The following is a 24,301-nucleotide window of genomic DNA, read 5'->3' on the forward strand; positions in this document are numbered from 1 at the left end:
CGCATTGCCAAGACAATCCTTAGCCAAAAGAACAAAGCTGGAGGTATCACGCTACCTGACTTCAAACTATACTACAAGGCTACAGTAACCAAAACAGCATGGTTCTTGTACCAAAACAGAGCTATAGACCAATGGAACAGAACAGAGCCCTTAGAAATAATACCACGCATCTACAGCCATCTGATCTTTGACAAACCTGACAAAAACAAGAAATGGCGAATGGATTCCCTATTTAATAAATGGTGCTGGGAAAATAGGCTAGCCGTAAGTAGAAAGCTAAAACTGGATCCTTTCCTTACTCCTTATACGAAAATTAATTCAAGATGGATTAGAGACTTCAATGTTAGACCTAAAACCATAAAAACCCTAGAAGAAAACCTAGGTAATACCATTCAGGACATAGGCATGGGCAAGGACTTCATGTCTAAAACACCAAAAGCAATGCCAACAAAAGCCAAAATTGACAATTGGGATCTAATTAAACTAAAGAACTTCTGCACAGCAAAAGAAACTACCATCAGATTGAACAGGCAACCTACAGAATGGGGGAAAATTTTTGCAATCTACTCATCTGACAAAGGGCTAATGTCCAGAACCTATAAAGAACTCAATCAAATTTACAAGAAAAAAACAACCCCATCAAATAGTGGGCAAAGGATATGAACAGACATTTCTCAAAAGAAGACATTCATACAGCCAACAGACACATGAAAAAATGCTCATCATCACTCCCCATCAGAGAAGTGCAAATCAAAACCACAATGAGATACCATCTCACACCAGTTAGAATGGCAATCATTAAAAGAATCAGGAAACAACAGGTGTTGGAGAAGATGTGGAGAAATAGGAACACTTTTACACTGCTGGTGGGACTGTAAGCTAGTTCAACCATTGTGGAAAACACTGGTGATTCCTCAAGGATGTAGAACTAGAAATACCATTTGACCCAGCCATCCCATTACTGGGGATATACCCAAAGGATTATAAATCATGGTGCTCTAAAGACACATGCACACGTATGTTTATTGCGGCACTATTCACAATAGCAAAGACTTGGAATCAACCCGAATGTCCATCAGTGACAGACTGGATTAAGAAAATGTGGCATATATGTACCATGGAATACTATGCAGCCATAAAAAAGGATGAGTTCGTGTCCTTTGTAGGGACATGGATGCAACTGGAAACCATCATTCTCAGCAAACTATCGCAAGAACAGAAAATGAAATACCGCATGTTCTCACTCATATGTGGGAATTGAACAATGAGATCACTTGGACACTGGAAGGGGAGCATCACACACCAGGTCCTATTGTGGGGTGGGGGTAGGGGGGAGGGATAGCATTAGGAGATATACCTAATGTAAATGACGAGTTAATGGGTGCAGCACATCAACATAGCACGTATATACATATGTAACAAACCTGCACGTTGTGCACAGGTACCCTACAACTTAAAGTATAATAAAAAAAAAAAAAGAAGTTTATTCCACCAGATACCCTAAATTTTCTCTTTCTAGTTCAAAGTTCCACAGTTCTCTGCAGCAGGGGCAAAATGCTGCCAGTCTCTTTGCATAGCAAGAGTGACCTTTACTCCAGTTTCCAACAAGTTTTCCATTTCCATCTGAGACCACCTCAGCCTGGACTTCATTGTCCATATCACTATAAGCATTTTGGTCAAAACCATTCAACAAGTCTCTAGGAAGTTTCAAACTTTCCCACATCTTCCTGTCTTCTTCTAATTCCTCTAAACTGTTCCAGCCTCTACCTGTTACCCAGTTCCAAAGTCTCTTATATTTTCACATATCTTTATAGCAGCACCTCACTCTCTGCAGTACCAATTTACTGTGATAGTCCATTCTCATTCCAGTATGAAGAAATACCCAAGACTGGGTAATTTATAAAGGAAAGAGATTTAATTGACTCACAGTTCTGCAGGGCTGGGGAGCCCTCAACAAACTTACAATCATGGCAGAAGGGGAAGCAACCACGCCTTTCTTCACATGTCAGCAGCAAGGAGAAGTGCAGAGTGAAGGGGAGAAAAGCCCTTATAAAACCATCAGATCTCTTGAGAACTCACTCTCTATCACAAGAACAGTATGGAGGTAACCACCCCCATGATTCAATTACTTCCTACTGGGTCACTCTCATGATATGTGGGGATTATGGGAACTACAATTCAAGATGAGATTTGGGTGGGGACACAAAGCCAAACCATATCAATGCCCATATTAAATTAGTGGTTATTTTTATAAGTCCTTGAGTGAAAAGTTCAGAACCCTGACCAACATCAGTCAGAAGGCTGTTTCAGCAATGTCTGTTTCTTCTCAAGATAACATTAAGTAATAATTAGATATCATCACCCACACTGGTTTCTCAGCTCACTAGTGGTTGTGGTCTCTATCCTTAGTTATTCAAAGGCCAGAGTTAGAATTGATTTACTCACTGTCTTAGAAGGGGAGAAGGCATTCTCTAATGCTGAAGTTTCTTACTCATAACCTGGTTATTACATCTTCCTCTTGAGAAAATCTGCATCCCTTTTTTATGACATGATAAATAGTGATGACTTTTAACTGCAACTTTTTCTTTCTTATTTTGGGACAATGAGATAATGGCTCTCTTCTAGTTTCTAACAAATTATACAGCAGCAAACATCTAGGAATTCCCAAGACAATACAGAAGTTATGAAAAGACAACCAAACACCTTATGTTTTTATTGTTTCCTTGTTATATATTGTATAAGTTTGCTGATGGAAGTGGCATTATTTAAGCTCTGTGCACCATGTTTTCCAAGTGATAAATAGCAAGCTATGTGTTCCCAGTAGACAGAAACATCATGACATCACAGCAGATGGCAGAGATGCTCCCTACACTTAGCTTTACAGGATTATCCAAAGGCCTTCTGACACAGACTCCTAGAGGCACAATAGTGGGAAATGAGTGTGTGACTGTCACTGTCGGGGGCCTGGGAAACCCTGGGAGGGACCCCAGACTCTTGAGGTGGAGAGGCAGTACTCCATAGGAGTACTTTGACAGAAGGGTTTGAAAGGGACTATGTACCTAGCTGTTATTGGTATTTGTTAAAACTATGGCATTATATGTATTTGTAAAAAAAAATCTAACTCTTCATCTACCTTCCCCTTCCTTAGTTGATTTTCTTCTCTTATATTTTTGTGATAATGTCTCACTCTTTCTAATACCTCTTATTTCTTTCCATTTATTATTATCTAACCCAAATATCTTCCAGAACATCACCCAAATGTCTTCCAGAATATCATGCCCTTTGGGCCTGATACATTAGCATTGGATATCTAGGCCTACTGGATCATTACCCCTTACCTGTCCACGGATAGGAAGGACCCCTGTCCTACTACTTCTCATGTTTTCCTGTGAGTCCCCCATTAGGGATATGGTGGAGAATAACATCTTACATAAAATGAGCCAAATTTTTGGCTTTGCTGTCTTTCATCTGAGCCTACTGCATTTGTCCTCCTTCTTATTTATACTTGTTCTTACTATTTCTGTCTCCTGATGCTGCTCCTGTTTTCTTTGCCTTGCTGTCTGCTAACCTCTGTTCTGTCCATAGACCACTGTCTGATCTCCCACTAGTGATGCAGCTTCAATTTCTTCCACTCTTTCAGGTGTGAGAACCCTGCTCTCTCTATGGCTGCTCTTTGGAGTCTTCATTATTCCTGTCTCCAGTGCTCACATTTCTGGTGTTTAGGGAGGCACTTCTATCTCAAGCCCAGTTTTTTATAGAGAGTGTCTCATGGAAATGCTGGTTGGACCCCTGGTGATACAGGATGCTGATGGATGCCCAGAAAAGTGTGAAAAGTTCTGTGCATCCTTAGGAGAGCAAATTTCCATCTAGGGCCAGAGGATCTGGAAAATGTTGGTAAAACACCTATTTGTAGCCCTCTTTCCTGCCTCAGTCTCTAGAGCATCCTTTGAGATATGCTGCAGACTCCCTCCTTCCTCAGTATTTGTTCAGGAGCTGCCTGAACACTCTGGCTCCTGTTCTTCCATATGTTTGCAAGGCAAAGATCCTGTCTAGTGACCAACTTTCAGTAAAATGAGACAGCTTGGTTTATCATAGAAACAGAAAGTAGAGCAGTGGTTACCAGGGTCCAGGGGAGGGAGTTAGTATTTAATGGGTACAGAGTTTCAGCATGGGATGGTGAAATGTTCTGGAGATGGATAGTAGATCACCACTACCACAGCACAACAGGATAAACGTAGTTAATTACCACTGAACTATACTTTAAAATGGTTAAAATGGTAAATTTGATGTTATGTATATTTTGCTACAATTTTAAAATGTGAATAAAACCCCTACTTGGTTTAAAGATAAGTGAAGATTACAGAAATGTCTTAGGAAAAACAACACTGCCTGCTCATAGCTATAGCTCTGTCCACTGCCTGTTATGCAGAATTTCTAGACTCAGAGAGGGCAGGCCTGAGGAGAACACTTCTGAAAAGAATTGGTATTCTTTGTATCTTCCACTTTGATTTAAGAGTAAACTGTGTTGTAATCTTAAGTATTATTTTCTTTATTGATCAATGATTTTAAAACAATTACTACATTTCTTGGTCGTATGCCATTGTTAATAATCATTCTAATGATGAATAAACGCCAACTGCTATGCATGACTACTGATAAAAATTGACAATTTAAAAGAAACCATCTTTATTTAGTAGCATGAATTATTTGCTAAAAGGAAAATGACTTCAAATCATATTATTTGTAGAAAGCTGACAGTTGAATACAAAGACACAAGAGCCTATGCTTTTAACCAATTACTAATAGTCGAAGCCTGACCCGGCTTTCAGCACAGACAGATCCATGATCTGGGGTGTAGAGGTGGGTTTCAGGAATAGCAGTACAAGTAGTAAGGAGTTATACGTTGGAACAAAGTCTGTGCTTTTAACCACAGACAAGGGGTGGAAAAAAATAAGGAAAAAAATAGGGAAAATTTTGAACCAGGAGTCCACTCTCTATTCTGACATTAGGCAACCTTGGAGCTTGGAAGTACTTCTCAGGAGAGACTCTTCTAAAGTTAATATTGACCACAGAAGCAAGACTATTTGGAGCTATCATCAGGCACTAGGAACTTCTCCTGAAGATTCGTTTCCCTGAAACAGCCTAGATGGGCCACTCCAGTCCCAGTTATATAATACCTCCATGAGCAGCAGCTCAATACAACATGTCATGAGGTTAATTTAATACATGATGCTTGTCCCAGAACCAATGTTCTTTCTACTATACTGCTCTGCCTCCATGGAGTCTTAGACGTTTAGAGAAGCATGAAATATTGTATCATTTTCAATCACGATGAAAATGTAATCTTAATACCTGTTGTATATGTATATATACTTAAACACACAGCTTCTTTGCCAATTCCTTTTCCTAAAGCACATTTTAGTGGAGTAAGGAATAGGTATAAAATAGAAATGATATGTAGCTTAGAATTTTATCACTCATTAAATTTGAGTTCCTCTGGTGTGCCAGACTTCATGCTAAGTTGTAGGAGATACTTTAGACATAGATTTTCTCACACAATTTGAGAATATGAGATCTGGAAGCCCCTTAATATATAAAAGCTCATCTCATGTTGTATGTTAGGAAACAACTCAGTCTACAGTGAATCAATCTGAGTCCCAGTGGAAACAGATGATATGGTCAAACTAGGTAATTTGAGGAGAGTTTAGCACAGGAACATGTAACAAAGACATGGACTGGATTCAAGGAAAGGAGCAAAGGACAGTGTAATACTCCAGGGCTAGTAATAGTAGGGAGCCATTGCCATCCACAGGCCTGAAAGAACCCCCAAAAAGAGCTGTGGCTTTCAGTAGAGGGGTACATGCAATGGGTTGACTTAGTGGGAAGAAAGTTGGAGGAATAAGTGCTATAACTTCACTCATCTGCCGCCCTCCCATTTCCCTCTAGGGTCTTCTTTTGGTTGGACTCAACAGAATCCAAATGCAAGGGAATCCCTTGTTGTAGTCCATGTAGGTCAGCCTCACAGGGCACAAAGCTGGGGAGAGAGTGGAGGAGAGTAGATTTGCAGTAGTAAATGGAACTTCCATAATTCCCTACTAAAAGACTTAAAATGCAAATGTTAGGACATGGTTTCAGTATTCATCAGATGTTGGAAGAGAGTCTTTGACTCTAAAGGGCAGCACATATAAATGCTGTGTTATTTGAGTATAGGATATTTTAAGTTTCTAATTTGAAAGAGAAAATATTGTTTTACAATCATAGAATTATAAACTGAAATGCCAAGAACCTGAGCAGCCTGCAGATACTCACACACAAAATGCATTGGCCCATTGCTCACAACAGCTCACCAGGACTCACCAGGGGCTCTGCTCCTTCTTTCAAGAACTATGAGAAGGCTCTAGGGGGTGTCTCACATGTGTTTAAAAACAAGTCTGCACCCAATCTCCAAGTCATTTTCTCATATATCTTGTGTCTTGCACAACTGCTGTGCTCTGGAGAAAAAAAAAAAAAAAAAACTCGTGTAACTCTCTTCATGCCAAAAGAAGCCTGGAAGTCTTCTGCCCATGCCAGCATAAGCACAGCTAGCAGAGAGCATGTATGCAGTATATTCTCTAAAAATATGTAGGGCCATGTGTTTAAGGATCAAGACCTTGTCCTGAAGGTGTCCAGCTATGCCTGAGGAAGGCCAGGAGGGGAAGTCTGCCTAATCCTGGGGTCTGGAGCAACAACAAACATCCCAATATTGCACCATGCCTTGTGTAGGAAGGTGAAGGTCAAATAGAAGGAGAGGCAAGACTGAGCGTGGCTTTCTAATCAATCAAAAAACTCACTTCTCCTTGGAATGCAGAAATGAGGGGTGAGAGAAGTGAGCAAAAGCATTTAGAGAAAAGTCACTTCTCATGGAAGGCAAAAATGGGAAGAAACTTTCCCACATTATATATTGCTTTATGAGATTTTTCTAAATGCTCATTCACAAAGGTGATTATAAGCAGCCTTTTGATCTTGTTCCACAGGGTAGATGAGAGATTAAAACATGAATTTCATCAAAGCAAGACAAGATCTGGCCGAGGAAAGGACATCCACCGAAAAAGTGTGGAAAAGGGTCCTGTGGGAAGTGTAAAGATTTGAGCCAATACAGTAGTGCCAAACTTAAAAAGAATTTCAGGCAACACTAAGAAAGCACTGTGACAGGTTTTATACAGATGCAAGTGCATAGCCAGGCTAGGAGGAATCTCTTCCCCCATTGTAAAGGTGAGAAATGGCCCAGGAGAGAGTGCAGGCAGTCCAAAGTCTCACAGCAGGCAACAAAGCTGGTCTCTATATCCTGAATCCCATTCCCCTCCAACTCCACACAGGCCTTCAGGGCAGGTCAGGATCCCACTTCCTGTGGACACACCAAAGAGGGTTGTTGACGTCTTTGGCCTCTCCCCAGTCCCCACATGTTCTTGAGTTTTGTTTCACAGTTCTTTTCAGCAAAAAGTCTCAATTGTCTAAAACTCTGCACATCAGATTTTCTTAGTTTCTTAAGAATCGTAGCACATCTGAGTGTTTCCGTTTACACTGCACGGGCCAGAATCCAATGGTGTAGAAATGGTGTATATTTTGCAAGCACTTCCAATTATGTGGGTGTAAAATATTTTTAAGTAGATTTTCCCCCAATTAAAAGAAAGCAGAAACCCAGTAGTGAACCTAATAATGATTCCTGAACCTTCCTGTTATGCAGCCAGTGGGGACTCAGGTGCAACAGGGTTACAGACACAAGAACTAAAATCCAGCTCTTAGGGTATATGGCTCCAGGCAGTCAGTGTCTAGCTTCAGCAACCCCTGCCCCATCTGGGCAATGCAGGGGTGGTGATGCCAATGTGAAGAGGAGCTGGTCACACTGATGAGACAGCACTTTGCAAATAGAAGGTGTAACAGAAAGTGTTCTCTCAATGCTAATTTTAGGCCAGCTCCTTAGTTAACATAGGCAGAATCATCTGGGCAGCCTTCTGAGGAAGGAATCAGAGAGCCAGAAACAGCCATATTTCAGATGTTCTTCCCTCTGTGTCAGTCACAGAAAAAAATGTGTTTAATGCCATTTGCCAATTTCCATGTTCCAATTCATTCTACCAGCCCTCAAACTTCTTATATTTAAGGCAGCAGAGTTCTTTGTTTAGCTGGCTCAGTGTCTTAAAAATGGTATGGCCCTGCAGACCCAAGTTAATGCTCCTTAATCCTTGCAATTTTCACCATGAGTCAGTACTAAGAGAACCACATGTCTGCTCCAAGAATGAAAAGCAGGAATGGTCCTAAGTTTTAGCCTTCAGTTAATTAGCACTCATTGACTTATGGTCACTAATGAGAAGTATTATAATGGTTTCCGTCTTAGATACAGACATTGCTGTGTACCCCAAGTCATATGGTAGTTTCACAAGAACCACATAATGTGAGAGCCATGCCCAAACCTGTTATGATAGAGGAAGATCACTGAGGGGCAGTAAGCCAAGGTCACAAAATATAAATGATGGCAAAGCTGGTCTTAGGTCACTTGGAATATACAAGCTGTTTCCCAGAGACACCATGTAAAGCTCAGCAAGTTGGGCCCTGTGCAACATGCATGGCCATAGAAAGAAGCCCTCACTTTTTCTTTCTCCTGGTGAAGTCTTTTGGCCACATGACAGATGACCTGGGTTTTATATTTGTATAAGAGAAGTAGTAATAAGTAGTATTTGGCTCACTCCTCATCTATGATGTCTAAGTCTATTTGGGCTACTATAACAGAATGCCATGGTCTAGATGGCTTATAAACAATAGAAAATTATTTCTCACAGTTCTGGAGACTGGGAAATTCAAAACCAAGGCACCAGCATATTTTCTGTGTCTTCATAGGGTGGAAGGAGCAAGGGAACATGCTTAAGTCTCTTTTATAAGGAGACTTATCCCATTCACGAGGGCTTCACCTTCATGACTTAATCACCTCCCAAAGGCTCCACCTCCTGACACCATTACATTGGATGTTGGGATCTCAACATATGAATTTGGGGGGACACAAGCATTAAACCTATATCATTCCAATACTAGCCACCCAAAATCTATGCCCTTCTTAGCTGCAAACTACATTCATTACATCCCTAAAGCCCCAAAAGTTTTAGCTCATTCCAGCATTAACTCCAAAGTCTATAATCCAGTCTCAGCTAACTATTATCTAAATTAAATATGAATGAGACTCAAAATATGATTTATCCTGAGGCAAATTGCTCCTCCAGCTGTGAACCTGTGAAACCAAACAAGTTACATGTTTCCAAATACAATGGTGGAAAGGCATAGGATGGACATTTCCATTCCAAAATGGAGAAACAGAAAAGAAGAAAGAGGTAACGGGTCCTGAGTAAGCCCAAAGTATAAGGCAAACTCCATGAGGTCCTAAGGCTCAAAAATCATCCTCTTTGGCTTAATATTCTGCCCTCCAGGCTCACTGGGACTGAGGGCCTGCCTGGGGCTGTGGCTCTGTCCCCGTTGCTTTGCCAGGCATAAACTGTGCCCCCAGGGTTCTGCCACGTGGCCCACACACCCACACCTCTGGGCAGCCCTTTCCCCATGGTTCTCAATTCAGTGGGGCCATTTGGCCTGTTGAAAGGAAGACAATTGTCATCCTTTTTAAAACCAAGGAGGCAGCCCTGATCATCTGTTAATCTTCTTCAGGATCATTCTTCATTTCTCTTGATAAATAGTGAATGTTCTTATCTGAAAAGCATTGTGGTCCCGTCCTATAAAATCCAAATCTGACAACCTTCCTTCGTTCCTTCTCATTTCCTTCCCCTTTGGTTCAGATTGGCAGTTTCCCTGCTGGGGTGGATGATTAAGTTTGTGGTTCATACCTATACTAATCTCTTAAATAGTCAGTTGGCCGCACTATTAGTGTTCTCTTCTAAACATGGGTTCTCATTTTTTGCAATATGGATAGACTGATAATTTTCTAAATCTACAAGTTCTCATTCTGTTTTGCTTAACAATTCTGTCTTTAAGTCATTCTCTCTTTCATTTTACTATAAGCAGTCAGGAGGAGCCAAGCTGCACCTTCAAAACTTTGGTTATAAATAGCTTCAGCTAAATATCCCCTTTCATTGCTCCCAAATTCTACCTTACACAAAACAGCAGAACGTGAACACGATTCAGCCAAGTTATTTGCCTATTTACAACAAGGATCACCTTTCTTCCAGTTTCTAATAACATGTTCTTCATTTCTGTCTGAGACTTTATCAGAATGGTCTTTACTGTTCATACACTACCAACATTCTGGTCATGGGCACATAAGTATTCTGTAAGAAGCTTGAGGCTTTCTCTACAGCTCTCCTCTTTTCTTTATGAGCCTTCACTAGAATTGCTCTTAATGGTCCATTCATGGCAGTGTAAGCTTTTTCAAGCATGCACCTCAAAATTCTTTTAGTTTCTAGCCATTACATAATTTCAGAAGTGCTTTCATATTTTTAGGCATTTATTTGTTTCAACAGCACCCCCACTTCTTGGTATCAATTTCTGTTAGTCTTATGAAAAGGCCTCTCTGAACTCCGTGTATTGGTCTATGTATGCCTGACTTCTAGGCTATAGGGGTACTCTATAAATTGCTACTAGCACTCTTGAAATTTTCTTGCTTAGTAGTTCCTTGAGGGCAAGGATTAGCTTTATTTATTTTATATCCCTAATTCAATACTTAGCAAATATCAGGTACTCCATAGGAGCTCCTTCTCTTGTTGTCAGTAATTCAGTTCAACAAGCACCTATTGAGGACCTGACATTGGTTTGATGCCAGGCCATTTTTTAAAGCTGCAGGAAGCCTCAGTATTTAGTAAACAAGGTGATTATTTATTTGCAATAAGTCTGATATGGAGCAGCTAAATCCCGAGTTACCTCAGGAAAAACACAGAAACAATAACTTACATTCAGTGAGCACTGCTACCTTCCTAAATATTCACTAAACCCCCAAGAGATAGGTACTATTATTATCCCAATATTACTATGACAAAACAAGATGCAGAAAATTTATCTATGGTTACACAACATTGAAATGCAGATATTGACGTGTAATTCTATAACCTATGTTTGCAACTACTGTGCTATGGTGCCTGTAGTATAATTAAAGAACAATGTTTTGGCAATACTGCATTTCCCAGATGACTTACGTTCAATCATTTAAACACAAAGTATCTGATTTAAACTAGAATCTGTTACATGCTTCTTCAAGATTTTGCAGGATCACCACTCAGGATGCCCTCTGGCCTGTTGAGGTGTGTATGGATCTAAGTTCTCCTTCACTGAATAATTCCAGAATGTTGTGATGCTTAAACTCAGCAATTTCTCCTCCTTCCTCTCCTCTTCTTCCTCCTCCTTCTTCTTCCTCTTTCTCTTTCTTTTTGTTTAAATAGACTTTAATTTTAGAGAAGTTTTAGTTTCACAGGAATATTATCTTTTAAACTGCAAAAGAGAGACACATTCATTTTATAAAGTTTAAAAATACAGAAAATAAGATATTAAATGAAGGCATTGTATTTATGTGAAAGGGATATTGATGAGGTAATTGTGGCACGAATCGTTCTGGATTATCTGTAAGGTTTTATTGTATTCATTCTTAATACAATGTTTCCTCATTGGTTCAACAATCTGAAACACTTAACATCAGAGCTGTCTGGTCCCACCTGTTTCCGCTATCTCATTATATTACCACCCTCCCTACAAAGCACCATTGACATCCTCAAGTTCTCCATGGGCTGATTTTCTAACTAAATTTCCCAGTAATATATTTATTAGGCACCCCCACACACAATTATCTGAGGATCAGGAAAATGTCTTGTATTCTGAACCATGGTGCGAGTGTGTATGTGTCTGCGTGTGTGTTTGTGTGTGTGTGTGAGAGAGAGAGAGAGAGATCAGATTTATTCAGAGTTGAGATGCTCGCTAAAAATGGAGACTCTGGACCTCACCCAAGACATATTAAATAAGAGTATCTAAGATTGAAGTCAGATATTCCGCCTACCAAAATGTGTTTTATTTTTACTTTCCATCAGGAAATTGACAAGCACATTTAAAAGTAGAGAGGTTAATATAATAAACTCCATGTACTCAAAACTCAGTTTCAACAATTATCAATTCATAGTCAAGGTTATTTTACCTATAATGTGAAGCAAATTGTGGACATATCATTTGACTATTTCCATATGTATTTAGAACACATAACCACAATGCAATTATCATACCTAAAATAATTAACAATAACCTCTAATATCATTACATTTTCAGTTCAAATATTTCTTGTTTCATAAATGTGTCTTAGTTGTATGGTGTTTCAAACCCAATCACGTAACTGATCCAGGCTGGACTGGCCCCTCTTTAGGCCTGTTGCTCAGCTCGCATGCTGGGACTTCCTTCCCCCAGTCTTCCAACTTCAGTACAATTTTTCCTGTACACTGTGTTTTCTGCCTCATTTTAATCTCCTACATTCATCCTCAAGTAACTTGCTATGATAAATACATTGAAAATAATTTTTCTGACTTGTTTTGAAAGATGACTTTTTCAGCCCTCACACTTTATTGATATCATGCTTGGGTATAGAATTTTAGGTTGAATGTAATTTTCTCAGAAGTTTGCAGGCATTATTCAATTATCTATGGTTTCTGGTGAAAAGTCTGATGCCACTATGGTTCTAATTTCTTTGTTATTTTTTCAAATTCATTTTGTCTCTTAAGTTTTGTGACTTTCTCTAATCGTGTTTTGAAATTTCACAATAATGCAATTAAGGTAGTGGTATTTTATTATAGATGCTCAGTGGACCCCTATCAAGTTGTCCTTCAATTCCAGGGGACTTCGTTTTTTTCTTTGATGACTTTCACCTTCATTCTCTCATTCTCTCTGCCCTCATTTCTGGAAAATTTAAATATTAGACCTCCTGCATAAATACTTTACATATCATATCTTTCATTTAAATTTCCCAAGTCTCTGTTTTGTTTGGTTTTGTTTTTCTAGGTCTACATTCAGGTACCCGTTCCTTGACTTTGCTTTCTATTTAGTTTTTCTTTTATTACACAAATCACATTATTTTACTTCTAGATCAGATTGAATCTCAATTGTGTTTTTTTCTGGTTACTGCTGCAGTCATAATTCTCACCCTTGGTTGCTGTTTTATGAATCTCAGTACACGAATTAATTTGCCTCTTGCATTACTGTAATTCGTTTCATGTCAGGGGCTATTTATTCTGATGGCTCAGCTTGGTTACCCTCTTTTGAGGTGTTGATTTGCCCATTTTTTCCATGACTTTTCTTTTTTTTTTTTTTTTTTTTTTTTGTCTGTTTATGTGTTCTTCCTGGCCCTTCACAGTTTAGGAAGACAACCAATTTTTCTCATCCATGTTAGTATATGGGCTTAAATGTTTTACTTCTTGGCCAGTAATCACTGTCACTGTAAAACATGTCCACTTTTTTTTTTTTTAATGCTTGCAGGAATCCTCTAGTATTATAGGTGTCCAGCTGGAATGTCTGCTGGGTCCAAGGTGTCATGGGTGTCTTCTATGTGGTGTGCTAGGGATGTTGCTACAATGCATCATGTCTTATGGCTAGGGCTAATAGCCAGTAGAAGAGGTTTCTGACAAACAGGCGTGATTACAGGGCATCCTGTGCCACACTTTTCCTGGGAAGAATACACTCCATAGCAGCTCTGGGTATAGTTTTATGCACGATCACCCCCAAAGCAGCCATACTTCTAGGGATCTGGATCAGAACTGGTTTGCCATTTGCCTCTTTTCATCCTTGAGGGACTATCTGGCTATTACCTCGACTCTTGGAAAAAAGGACTAATTATGCTATTCCTATTCTTTAGAAAAATTATGTCATGATTTTTTTAATGTCATATATTTTTCAATTTTAAAATGAGATATACCATAAATGACAATAATAAATCTCATGAACACATATAAAATTAACAATAAAACAAATGGTCATGTTTCTACCACCTAACTTAAGAAATAATATCTCGTGATTCTAAGCTGATGCTCCCTCTCCGTTTTTGGAGATCGTGGGTCTGAGGTGGGAAGTATAGCCTTAGTGATGCCAAAGTAGCTTTCTAGCACCTCTTTCTGAAAAAAACAAGACAAAGGTAGAAATGTACCATCTAGAAGGCATACTCGGCTATTTGTAAACAGAAGTCTAGACAGTTATGCTTGGTGTCTGGTGTGGCTGTGTAGGTCACCACTGGTGTTTCCTGTGGCATTTCTCTCTGGGCCACTGCTAACTCACACAGCACCTTTGTGTAAATCACACAAAAAAAGCCACTCCTGCCATTTGCCGCAATTTAAAAAATAACAATATGCACAAAAGTCTATAATGACTATGACTGTAACTGGTGCCCCCTAGAGTTTACAGACCACAACCCACACAACCGTAATTCAAGGTAGACATAGCACATGGTACAGGGCTCCTCAGGTGGGCTTCATCACTTACTGAATGCCTACTGTGTGCCAGGAACTCTTTTAGATTCTTGGCAGTCAGTGTTGAGAGAGACAAGATCTCTGCTCTTCTGTATCCCCCACGACTGGACTTCTGAGCCGGCTGTTTTGTGAGTGCTTGAGCTGTAGTCAACTATCAAGCTGGAGTTGTTCTTAAACTGGGTCGGGGTCCTGTGGTTACTAGTAAAACTGAGGCAGAACTTCAATTTACTTAGCATGCTACTATGCCAAGTGAATCCCAAGAGGTCATGTTGTACTAAGCTGATGAGTTCAGAGATTACATGGAGTTCTTAAGTTTATGATGACCCTACATCCTAATTTTGCCTGGACAATCCTAGGTTAAGTATCTTATCCCCATGTAATTATTAATATAACCCCTTTTCTCTCCTAAAAGTGTCCCAGCTTTGGACGGTAAATTATATGATCACATAAATTACCTTTTTTTTTTTTTTTCTGTGCCAACATGCCTTCAAAATCCTAGAGACTTAATACACTAAATATTTAGGTTTTGCTAATGGATCTGTGGATCACCTGTAGCTTTGCCTCAGGTTGTCAGTCATGTTTAAGTTTACTCCTTGTTTTGGACTTTGGGCTCATGCCACAAGTCTTCTCATTATGGCAGTCAGGCTGGAAGATCAACTTTTATCTGAGAGCTCTTTTTCTCATGCATAAGGTGGGATCACAAGGGACCTTTGCTTCAAGGTGACATGGGCCATGTTCACTCGTATTACATTGCCCAGAGCAAGTCGTATGCCCAAGACCAACATTGAGGATTGGGATTTATGCTTCTCCCTTGAAGAGGAGCCCTGTGATAGGACAGAGTGTCTAATAATACAGTTATCTCATCACATTCCTAAATCCTATGGCTTCCCAGTGTGCCCCTCCTTCAGCCTTTGCTGGTGGTGGTCTCCTAGCAGTGTCTGTGTCAGGACAGAGCTGAAGTGATTAACAGAATGTAGAGAAGTAGTTCTGTCTCCATTTAGACTGTAGAACATATTAAGAGATTTCACTGCTATGCGGAGCCTGTTTTATGTTGGAGAGGGTGGGGATTGATGTTTGCAGCCGGATTACCTGGGACAAGGTTTCCTCCTTCCTGGTCCCCCAGCACTATCACCCACCACAGAAGTCTGCACCAGCATATTGTCTACTCTCCTGTGTGAGTGGTCAGAACCAGGTGGAGTCTGGGGTCAAACCATGCCCTCCCCACCTCATGCTGGGCTCTGTGAGGTATAGTTCCTATAGCCCCTTTTATCTTGACCCTACTGACCCCACTCCCTGTCCCCCATCCCTGCCTGTTGCTCTGCACCTGGGATTTTTAATTTTTATTTTCTCTCAGTCTCCCTTCATTTGCCTGTGCTAAATGTTCAACACTAACTGCCTTCTCTTTTAAAACAATTCCAGATATTCCTCAAAGTTAGTGGTTAGCTGATGAATTGAGGATGTCCTTTCTTATTTCCCATTGCTTATCACATTTCTGCGGGATTTGAGGAGACAAAAGTGAAAAAGATTTGCACAGTTACCCATATTGAAACTTCAACCCCAGTATTTTCAAACAGAGATATAATATTGTTTCAGTAGAAGGGTGAAGATAGATTTGGAGGCAAAGAGGAAATATGTTAAATCCATCAACAGCCCTGGCAGCTGGCTTGCTTTTAAGAGCAATTTTTGATAAACTGTTTTATCAGTTCACAAGAATGACCAAGTACCTTCAGAATCATATTAAAAAGCACATGGATGGTAGTTGTTCAGCTTGGCTCAGTAGGTAAGTGACTTGCAGGAGGGGTTCCCATGCATGCTTCAGCAGAAATACAGCTTTGTCACAGATCATAGTATGTTGGCAGTGCTGTGCACAGTTGAAATTGTGAATACAAATGACTAATTTCTAATTTTCTCCTTCATTAGAATATGAATATATGAAGACATGGCGTGCGCCTATCATGTTCCTCATTGTATCTCCAGAGCTTAGCATGGCACTTGGCATATAGTAGGCATTCAGAAAACTTTGGTTGAAGCAATGCAAATATTAATGATGGGCAGTAGAGGCAAACCCTGGGGAGAATCCATGGGGCTCCAGGTGTAATGAAGCACCGTAATGACAGGCAGCGTTGTCCTTTAAAAAATAAGGATTTTATGGCCACCATAGTGCCAGAAATGCTTTCAGATTGATGCTCAACCTCCTGGCTCTACTGTAGCTTGGGGCAGAAGCCTAGAGAGGGTGAACTGTTTTAAACCTTAGGGGCACAGTCACTGGATACTGAACTGCCAAGACTTGCTGACACCGTGGGGCTGTGGTCCATGATCCATGTAGCAGATGCTGTCATTACCTGCCGTGTCCCCTTACCACTTCATTGTGTGCCTGTTGACCTCCAGTGCAGCCTCTGCATTGATTTCAATGTGGGATTTTCCTGGCCACTGAAGCTTACTTTGTTCATCTGGGCAGGTGTCAAATGATGGGAATTTAATGCCCTTTGGGAAATGCCCTCCAATTAATAACTAAAGAGAGCTAATGTGTAATACCTCAGATCCCTTGCCACTTGGGTGAGGTGTATCTGAGGTGTATTAAACCTCCCTAGCAGACTTAACCTTTACTCCCTCACTGTGGGAACTGACTTGATAGTGTACCTTTTATTGACTTCCTTTTCTGGATCACTTCTCCTGTGTTTCCTTCTCCTTCTAAATAATACTTTGCCCTTGAATACTTGTTTTAGGGTATACTGCTGGGGAAACCCAAACTATAATATTCTATCCTGAGTCCTGAGGACTTACCACTGAGTGGGGGTTATTCTTAAAGCTGCAAAATTCACAGATTTGAGCTTCATTTTGCTTAGAACCGTAAAAGTTAATAGGAAAATAGAACCCAAAAGGCCTCTAGTTTCTCTTATTTTAAAAAATTATGACTTACACAATTCCCCAGTTATATTATACAGCTCTCTGAGATGACAGAATAATTTTTAAGCACATTTGAAACTGCCCTGCTCAAAAAACATTAATGATTGGTGCTCCCTATAGGATAGAGTATCATTTCACTTGAAGGGCATTCTAGTCTCCATGAATGTATCCATTTTCTTGCCATAGCAGGCTGTTTATTGTTTCTAAACATGACCTGCATGCTATGGTACCTCCTCTGTGTTTCTGCTCACTGGTCCTCTGGTTTGTGTATGAATTCTCATTGCCACTGCCCCAGAATTAAGTAACCTAGCCGTGAGCCCCAGCATGACCTTCCACAGTCAGGTCCCAAGGGATGAGTGGATGAGAGGGTCATTCTGCCCATACTGTGCAATGGGTGGACTTGCGGGGAATGATCACACTGACCTTTGATCTTTGCTTCTTTGCAGATATCTCAGTGAGCCTGCTGACCCTTGTGGTCACTGCCTGTGGTCTCGCTCTCTTTGGCGTGTCTCTCTTCGTATCTTGGAAACTCTGCTGGGTTCCGTGGCGAGAACGAGGCCTGCCCTCTGGTAGCAAAGACAACAACCAGGAGCCTCTTAACTACACGGACACAGAGACCAATGAGCAGGAGAACAGTGAGGACTTCCTAGACCCTCCCACACCCTGCCCTGACTCCTCCATGAAGATCAGCCACACCTCCCCTGACATTCCCCTGTCCACCCAGACGGGAGTCCAGGAGAACTGTGCCCATGGCGTCCGCGTGCAGCGCCAAGTCACAGAGCCAACCTCGTCGGCTCGGTCAGTAATGCCTCCTCCTTTCTGGATGCAAGGAGGGACCACCCCATTCCCCTCTCTGGCAAAAATAGCACTGATTGGTCAAGGAACCTATAATCTTTTAAATTTCTGTTCTGTATCAGAGATATGAATATGGAAAACTCCATGCTAACCTAACGCTGAAGTTAGGTTCCTGAGCCCTTCTTGGTCTCTACTTAGTTTATAAAAATAATAGTTAACATTATTAAGACAGCATGTGTGAAGTACTCTGTAAGAACTTTATATTCATATTTTATTATAGCTCACAATTTAGCATGAAATGTATACTAATATCATTTTTATTTTACAGCAGAAGAAACTTAAGGAGATTACATTTTTTAAAAAGCCACATATGTAAATACCCAGGTCAGGATTTGAATCCTGGTTCAACCAACACAAGAATCTGAGCTCTTAACCACTCTTCCCTGCTGCCCTCCTACTGCTTTAGAATTTATTCCCTGTGCGTCCGACCTATCCTAACAGTCACACACAGGCTCTCTTCAGACTCCACCATGTGGCTGGAGGTTTTTGTCCATCTTCAGCCTTTGGAAGGCTTACAGAGTACCAACACCTAGGTCACTCTCTTTTTATTGTCTGGATGCTTTATGCTCTTCAGCAGTAGAGAAATAATATAATGCAGTGAAAAAAGATGCGGTCTCTCAAGTCAAATGAATTGGCTTTACTTACGTGTGTGACATTGAACAAATAACTTAAACTCCATATCTGTCCATTTCCTCTTCTTCAAAAGAGGAATAGATACTACTGATTTGTAGGTGGTTTTAAGAATGAAATGATAACATGTGCTTGCGCAGGTCTGGCACCTAGTAAAAGCTCCGAAATGTGAGTTATCATTTTGCTGTTAGTATTGGCCTCTCCCAAGGCTCAGACATTATACGAAAGTGTGTTTGAGGCTAAACAACCAGTTCTAAATCACTGGATATAAAAACTCATTTTCAATAAGATATTTCAGGAAAAGAGACTCAGGAAGCAACTTTCTGTAGAATGAAAATATTGGCCTGAGTGATGGCCAGAGAAATAGCATGTGCTGTTATTTGTAAAGTATAAACACAATTTGGAGGTATTTTAAAAAAATCTTTATTGTTTTTTCTCCAGAAACAGAAATAAGACTTTACCCTTTTTATGCTAATCGAGTTTATCCTAGAGGCTCCACTCATTTTCATTAAGTGGGATGGAATATGTCAGTTTATAATTTGATTGTTTCAGAAACTTATTTTAGCATTATTTTCAATTCTGAATCAAAGAGCCAAATCTAAAATATTCCTCTGTGAGGAGATGGGTAGTTGTCTGCCATTTGATTTAGAAGAAATTCTCAGATTTTATCACTAGGATTTATCTTCAGATTTAAAACTTAAATATAACTAGAGCTCTGTTTGATGCTGTCATAGAGTTCATGCAATGTGCAGACTCATAATAAAATCCTTTCAGTATTTCAATAGCTAGAGCCTTTTAGATAGAGTCTCCACTGAAATTTCCTTCGAAATTGCCTCCTATTTGGTTCTACTCTGCATGTAACTTTTCTGGTCTGAGTTCCTCCAATATATGGTGGTAGTACTGTGATCTTTTTAGATGTGATCTGAGGACTCTGCCATAATTTTAACAAACTAATAGCAATGATGCCACCCTATCACAATATTTATACTGGAAAAGTATATAAATATACTGCATATCAGTAAGTATTTGCCTAAAAAATAAAAACTCTTATCATCACTACTGATTTGTAGAAATTGGGTAGAAGGAAAAAAATTAAAAGGAAGAGTGAAGGAATTATCCCTGTAAAATGCACTTTGTGTTCAGATTTATTTTAGTTTTGAAGGCATCCAATTACATTATCTTTTCTGATGACAAAAATCAGGTTTAAGAATATCTGAACTACTTTAAGAAAACTACTCTTTTCTAACTGCATTTAACCTAATACTGACAATTTCCATTTTTATGCATTTAAAGCATTCATACCTAAATTACTACTGACCTAGTTTTATGGGGTCTGTCTAGAAATATATATATCCTTGTCTCAGGATCTCACCGCAATAAGAGCAGTACATGGTCTTCTAATTCTTTGGGGATTATGTTGCATCATGAGAAAATGCACACACACACATACATACTTTTTGCTAACAAAAAGGAAAAGAGAATGAAATTTCCTTTATGCCTCAAAGCGTTTTTAACATTCTTCTTTAAGTAACATTTTTGATACCCATATTTGGGGAGGGGAAAGGTAAGCTTTGCTGAGAAAGCTCTCAACAGTCTGCTTTTCCAGTTACTGTTTCTTCTCTTTTCTTTCTCATTATGTTCTTTACTTTCTCCCTGCCGACACTTTCTTACTGCTTCCATCCTGCAGCCATTATCACCGTCTCAGGACAGCCATTATCACGGTCTCAGGGTTCCCGTTGCATGTAAGACATAGCCTCCATTTAAAGGTGTCTTCAGGATCCTTGTGATTGGCACAGTTTCTGTCACACCATTTACATCAAAAATCTCAACTTCACCTGGCTTCTTCAGCTTGGATGTGTTCTTGGATATATTTGGCTGACACGGTGCCTTTTTGAAATGTCCTGAAGATGAGCTTTGTTTTATCTTCTAAGAATGTTTCTGGTCAGAATGACTTTCTGTTGTTCTTTCAAGATCAAGCATGTTCTGTGTCTAGTTACTTCAGTGACTCTAATACCATCCATAATTCCTGTCAATTCTTTTTTATTTGAATGAAATCCCTTTTGTTTAGTGATCCAATATGCTGGAAATGTGGATATTTTAATTTTCTCGGAATTTTTTAATTCCAGAGCTTTATAAAGTTCTCTACTCCAAATGTATGAAAATCCCTGGATCCCCAAAATAGAAGGAACCTTGAAAGGCCATCTAATCCATTTCCTGATTCATGCCCTAAGATAAAAGTTCATCCTGTTTTTTTAAAGCCTTCTCAAATTTCTTATGTAACACTTCGGTTTTTCGAAAATTTCGATTACCACACCACAAAACCCTTATCAGGTCTGTTAAGGCCCTGCATGATAATACTGCCACAGTCTGCTTCCAACAGCCTCACCTTATGGCCAGGGCCACCATGTTGCAGGACCCTAGGGGACACTTTTAACATGAACTCATTAGGAGACTGCCTGGAAGAAGCTTGTTGTACTGCAGCTGCACTAGCTCCTCTCTTAGTTCCTTCAGCATCCCAAGCCCCTTCCTGCCTTGAGGTCTTGACACATGTTGTTCCCTCAGCCAGGAACGCTTTTCTTTTCTTTTCTTTTTTTTTTTTTTTTTTTTGTCCTTCTTGGGTCCTTTACTTCTCTAAGGCCCTAGCTGAAACATCACCTTCTCAGAAAGGTCTCCCCGGCCACCCCATGTGAAGTCTGTGTTCTGTCCCCACTCCTTCCCACTTCAATTCTCCCTCGCATTGCCTTGTTTTCCCTCATTCACAGGATTAAATTATTTTAAGTGATTCTTTATTGCTTGTACTCCCCTCTAGACTGAGTTCTGTGAACTCGGAGACCACATCTGTTTTGTTTCTTCCTGTCTATCCAGCCCCTAGCACCACCTAGCACACGGAGGACTTTTTTCCATGAATGACTGACAGAATACATTGGTCAATATCAGGCTACTTTTCTCTTGCTCTTCTGACAAGAATAGCAAAGGGCCAGAAGTATAAACTGAGCAGAGCCTATAATGGTGTGAGGCTGGCAGAAGGCCATTTGTCCCAGGTCTCACATTCAAATCAGGCCCCACATCAGATTTTTGACCTTATCTCTGAATTAAGCAATCCATAGAGTTACAGAAATATGCTGACAGAATTGAAAGAGGAAGATAACCATCACACTCTAAATTTAGGTCCCGTGATTGGCCACAACTCAAGTAAATAGTACACAAAAATTAAATGTTGTAATTATACTATGAGTAGCACATTTCTATTAAGTTATATTTTTGTGTGGTGAGAACATTGGTTCAATGTAAACATCTAAAACATAATTTTTGAATCTGAAGTAATTTCTTTAGATTTAAAGAAACTAACTGCCTCAAAAGTGGAAGTTGCCTAGACCTATCTCAACTTCCATGAGACCCTGAAATGATATGTAAATGAGTGTTTTCTCCACTGGGATTAAATTATCAGAAACTATTATATCCATAGCATTTCTGTATTTACTCTAAGATATCAAGCATTTGCTATGTGCAAAATTCAATATTAGGTAGTGTCAATAAAGAGAGAAAATATATACAACCCTGCCCACAGAAGACCCACAGCAAGAACACCAATTATACACATTGAAGTGCTCAATTTGTTCTTTAGAAGATTAATCTGGAAAGAATGTATAAGTGTATAAGATGCATGGGACAATGGTGAAGATTGGATATATACAGGAGCCTCTCTGAGGGCCTGAACTCAGCTGGGATCAATGGGAATGAAAAGAGACATAAGACGTGAGCTACTGCAGAGAACGTTTTGGTGAACAAAGGCTCATCTTAGTTATGGAGGATAAAGTATTCAAGGTTTCAAATCTGTTTAACTTGGGAGGGAGTGGGAGGAAGCAGATCTTGCCTCAGTGTATCCAACTACCGTTGACAACACACCTCCACTGGCCCCAAGGCCTGATGCCTGTCTCTTCATTATCTCACTTGTGGAAATCCTTGAATCTTCAGGCCAAGAAAACCTCAAATTTCCACTTCCTCCAGCCCTTGTATTCTACTAACTGTGTCTGTCCCTATCCAGGATTTCCCCTTCTTCTGTCTGCCTGTGGTTCAGGACAACCCAACCCTCTCTTCTTCATGACCAGGGGAATTTTGAAGAAGAAAAACATCCTGTCTCCACTGTTTCTTTCCATAATTCCCTGCCTTGACTTGAACATAGGAAAGAAACCAGTAACATTTCTGAAACCACAATTTGCTTCTCTCTTTTTTATCCCTGGATCCTGAAGCCTTGTAGACACTGGTGCCCGAGAACCAGGGAAAGGACAGGTCAGGTTTCACCTCTGAGATGGGCCACTGCAGTGAACGAACACATATTAGGATGCACTTGTTCATGGCTGCACATGAAAGCCCGTGATGGAAAGGGTGTTGGGGATATGAGTGCTGGCTTACAGAGCCTGGACTCAAAGACGCAGTGGGTGTATGTGAGGGACTCTGGAAAAAGCTACTGGGGCAGAAGAGCTGAAAGAACCATTCTACTAGAGAACTGGGACCAAGATGAAAACAGATTTAATGTCCATATTGACATCTACAGCATCAGCTTGGAGGTGGCTAAGGATGAGGCCAAGTTAAGCAGGCAAGCCCAGCTCAAGTATCATCTCCTTCATAAAAATTTCCTCAGCCAGAGGTCTTTCTCCCTCTCTTCTTCTGAGGGGGGAACCATCAGTCAATGGCATTAAAATTCTAGACCCTTGTCCTGGGAGCCTTGCATTTACTGCACTCAAAACCACCTCCATTGACCATTTAGAGCCACCTCACCTGGGGTGGGGCAAGCTCAGGTCATGGCACTATATTCCGTATCTTTCCTGCCTCTTGCTTTGGGCTTCTTTTTCTTCCCACCTCTGTTTGAGTGGCCTATGAGAGCTATAGAATATTGATTTTCCATTTCCTCCACGCCCTTTTCTCCTTTACATCCCTGGGGCAGTCTCCCTGCTCTACTTTCTTATTTTCAGCCCCCAGACCTCCAGAGGTTATATGGGAAGATTATGAGTTACCCTGGTTCTCTGGCTGTTCTAAGCTTCTCTATTCTACCATGCCTCTCCCCCAACTCCAGTAAACTCTAACTCTCTTCTGAATGGAAATTGAAAGAGATTGAAAGGGAGCCCCAGGAGTGAGAACCTGTCATGCCCAGTTACAGTCTTTGCTATCTGCTTTAAGCCACTACCTTACAGTTAGATTCAACTGATTTCCCAATAGTAAGTGTGATTCTGAATGGAGGGGGAAAGTGTTAGGAATGAAATTAATCATGTAATATGTTTGAGTAGATAATAGTATTCATATCTGTGACTGGTTTTTTGTTTGGTTGGTTGGTTTTTGGTTTTTGAGTTTTTTTGAGATGGAGTCTTTCTCTGTTGCCCAGACTGGAGTGCAGTGGCTCAATCTTCACTCACTGCAACCTCTGCCACCTGGGTTTAAGTGATTCTTCTGCCTCA

At 40.2% G+C, this 24,301-nt stretch overlaps 1 protein-coding gene across 2 annotated transcripts in view; it reads left to right on the top strand.

Annotated features, from left to right (window-relative positions):
• The first annotated feature begins 17,812 nt into the window (after nucleotides 1–17,812).
• SYT9 (synaptotagmin 9) overlaps nucleotides 17,813–24,301 on the top strand; it is a 174,881-nt gene continuing 168,392 nt past the window's right edge. For both annotated transcript variants that reach the window (XR_001889105.1, XM_017891660.1), the window contains exon 1: nucleotides 17,813–18,161. Coding sequence is in view for 1 of the 2 variants with exons in the window: in XM_017891660.1 (XP_017747149.1) it covers nucleotides 18,043–18,161 (119 nt within the window). In the remaining variant the exon portion in view is untranslated. The remainder of the gene's footprint in view (nucleotides 18,162–24,301) is intronic.

Source organism: Rhinopithecus bieti, unplaced genomic scaffold, assembly GCF_001698545.2.
Source record: "Rhinopithecus bieti isolate Rb0 unplaced genomic scaffold, ASM169854v2 scaffold_21601, whole genome shotgun sequence".
NCBI classification, from domain to species: Eukaryota; Metazoa; Chordata; class Mammalia; order Primates; family Cercopithecidae; genus Rhinopithecus; species Rhinopithecus bieti.